The following is a 2,407-nucleotide window of genomic DNA, read 5'->3' as shown; positions in this document are numbered from 1 at the left end:
GTAGAGGGAGCTTTACTCTGTATCTAACCCCATGCTGTCCCTGAGTTTGAAGGGGATAGAGTCTTGACCCTCACTGAACAACACCTCCCCCTTTCACCCGCCGACCCAATGGAACGGTCCCTCCCTCCATCTGCCCTCTAGTTCTGGACTCCCCCACCCCAGGGACAAGACTTTGTCTGTTTAGCCTGTCCAGGCCCTTCATGGTTTTATAAACCTCTATAAGGTCACCCCTCAGCCTCTGAAGCTCCAGGGAAAACAGTGCTCCTTATCCGATCTGGGGGAGAGACGTGTCCCCAGACCTGTAGCCATTGTACTGGACCTGGAACCTGCCCTCCGAAATAGCCCCCCCCCACCAAACCTCTTGAAGGGGGCAATTAGGGATGGGCAGCAGAGGCCGTCCTTGCCCGGAGACCTCCCTCCCCCCACTTCCCAGCCCCAACCCAAAACGGACCAGGAATAACGGAGGAGCGACAACCCCCCCCACCCCCCGACGGATTCGATCCCCAGTCTCGCTCTGATCGCGGCGAGGAGTGCTGGGGCCTGGGATGTGCTAGACGGGCCGAACGTTCCCTTCGGGGAAACTCTCCGGCGCGTCCCCAGCTGCCGTGGGAGGGCGGTGAGAATTCCCTCCCCCACCTCCCGTGCTCTCCGGGATCTTGCTTTGTCGCTCAAAGGCGCCCGAGGGAGATGTCTGCCCGGCCCTACGGAACGCGGGTTGTTGTTGGGTGGCGACGAGAGCCGGTGCGCGACGGACATTCCCGAGGGTGAGGGGGGTGGAGGAGACAGAGGGAGGGAAGGGAAAATGTGGTGGTGGGGTTGACGTGAAACGCCTCCATTGACGTCTCCCCTGGGCTCGTCCCCTCACCCCCACCCCACGGCCATGTTTGGTTTCTCTTGTACCGTGTCCAGCCGGAGTCCGGAGAGCAGCTGGAGGCCCAGATGGACTGCGGCCTGGTGAAGGGCCACGCCTACGGGGTGACAGATGTCCGCAAGGTCCGTGTTGGCCAAGGGCTCATGGCCTTCTTCAAGCAGGAGAAACTCTACATGATCCGGATGCGGAACCCGTGGGGCAGCACCGAATGGAACGGCCCATGGAGCGACGGGTCAGTGCGGATGGAGGGACAGACCGTTCCATTGGGTTGGCGGGGGAGGTGTTGTTCGGTGAGGGTCAGGACTCTGAACCCCCATCAAACAGTCCCAGGACAGGGACAGCACGGGGTTAGATACAGAGTAAAGCTCCCTCTACACTGTCCCCCATTCCAGGACAGGGACAATATGGGGTTAGATACAGAGTAAAGCTCTCTCTACACTGTCCCCCATTCCAGGACAGGGACAATGTGGGGTTAGATACAGAGTAAAGCTCTCTCTACACTGTCCCCCATTCCAGGACAGGGACAATATGGGGTTAGATATAGAGTAAAGCTCCCTCTACACTGTCCCCCATTCAAGGAAGGGACAATATGGGGTTAGATACAGAGTAAAGCTCCCTCTACACTGTCACCCATTCCAGGACAGGGACAGCACGGGGTTAGATACAGAGTAAAGCTCCCTCTACACTGTCCCCCATCAAACACTCCCAGGACAGGGACAGCACGGGGTTAGATACAGAGTAAAGCTCCCTCTACACTGTCTTCCCCATCCCAGGACGGGCGGGGTAGATACAGGATGCCTGGGTCTTGCTAACTGGGATTCATGGTGAAAGTGCCTGAGAAGGCCAAAGAGTTGAAAGGTCGTAGCTTAGCCGATAAGTTTGAGGTGGAGTCAGAGAGGGCCTGAGGGGCGATGATGGGCAACAAAACCCCAGGGGATCATGGGATAGCCTCGACATGACAGCCATGTTGGATTGCCCAACCCAATGTGGCCCTGGGTCTGAATGTCACTGCCAAGCGATTGGCTGTGGGAATGGGTCCGTGGGGAGGGTGGCGTTTGGGGAGAACATGGTGGAAGTCTGCCGCCGGACCTGCCCTCAGACGCGGCCAAGTGTCCTCGATCCAGGGACCTCTAACCGTCTGATCGTCCCTGTAGGTCTGAAGAGTGGCAGAAAATCAGCAAGGCGGAGAGGGAGAAGATAGGAGTAACTGTCCGTGATGACGGAGAGTTCTGGTAAGGTTTCTCATACCCCCTTCATCGATAGGCCCCTCTGACCTGAGCTCTCCCCTCCCCCTTCCAACTCTGGCCTCTTCTGCAATCCCACCCTTTGCGTCCTCCCATTCCCATCGCCGCTGGGGGGGGGGGCATACGTTCCGAGATTCTGGAGTTCTCCCCCCGTCTCTCTCTCCCCATCTCCCTTAAATGTTTTAGACCTCGAGATCATGCAACACAGGAGCAGAATGAGGGCCATTCGGCCCGTCGAGTCTGCGCCGCCATTCCATCATGGCTGACCTGTTTCTCAGCCCCGTAACCCTCC

General features: G+C 58.3%; 1 protein-coding gene across 1 annotated transcript; it reads left to right on the top strand.

Moving 5' to 3' along the window:
- The first annotated feature begins 834 nt into the window (after window positions 1-834).
- On the top strand, window positions 835-2,229 carry LOC122546140 (calpain-5-like). The gene is made up of 2 exons (XM_043684956.1): window positions 835-1,103; window positions 2,026-2,229. The coding sequence occupies exons 1-2, from the start codon at window positions 940-942 to the stop codon at window positions 2,105-2,107; spliced, it is 246 nt and encodes an 81-aa protein (XP_043540891.1). The 5' UTR covers window positions 835-939; the 3' UTR covers window positions 2,108-2,229.
- The last annotated feature ends 178 nt before the right edge of the window (window positions 2,230-2,407 follow it).

This window comes from Chiloscyllium plagiosum, unplaced genomic scaffold, assembly GCF_004010195.1.
Source record: "Chiloscyllium plagiosum isolate BGI_BamShark_2017 unplaced genomic scaffold, ASM401019v2 scaf_6062, whole genome shotgun sequence".
Taxonomy (NCBI): domain Eukaryota; kingdom Metazoa; phylum Chordata; class Chondrichthyes; order Orectolobiformes; family Hemiscylliidae; genus Chiloscyllium; species Chiloscyllium plagiosum.
This window is presented reverse-complemented; position numbering and strand designations above follow the sequence as displayed.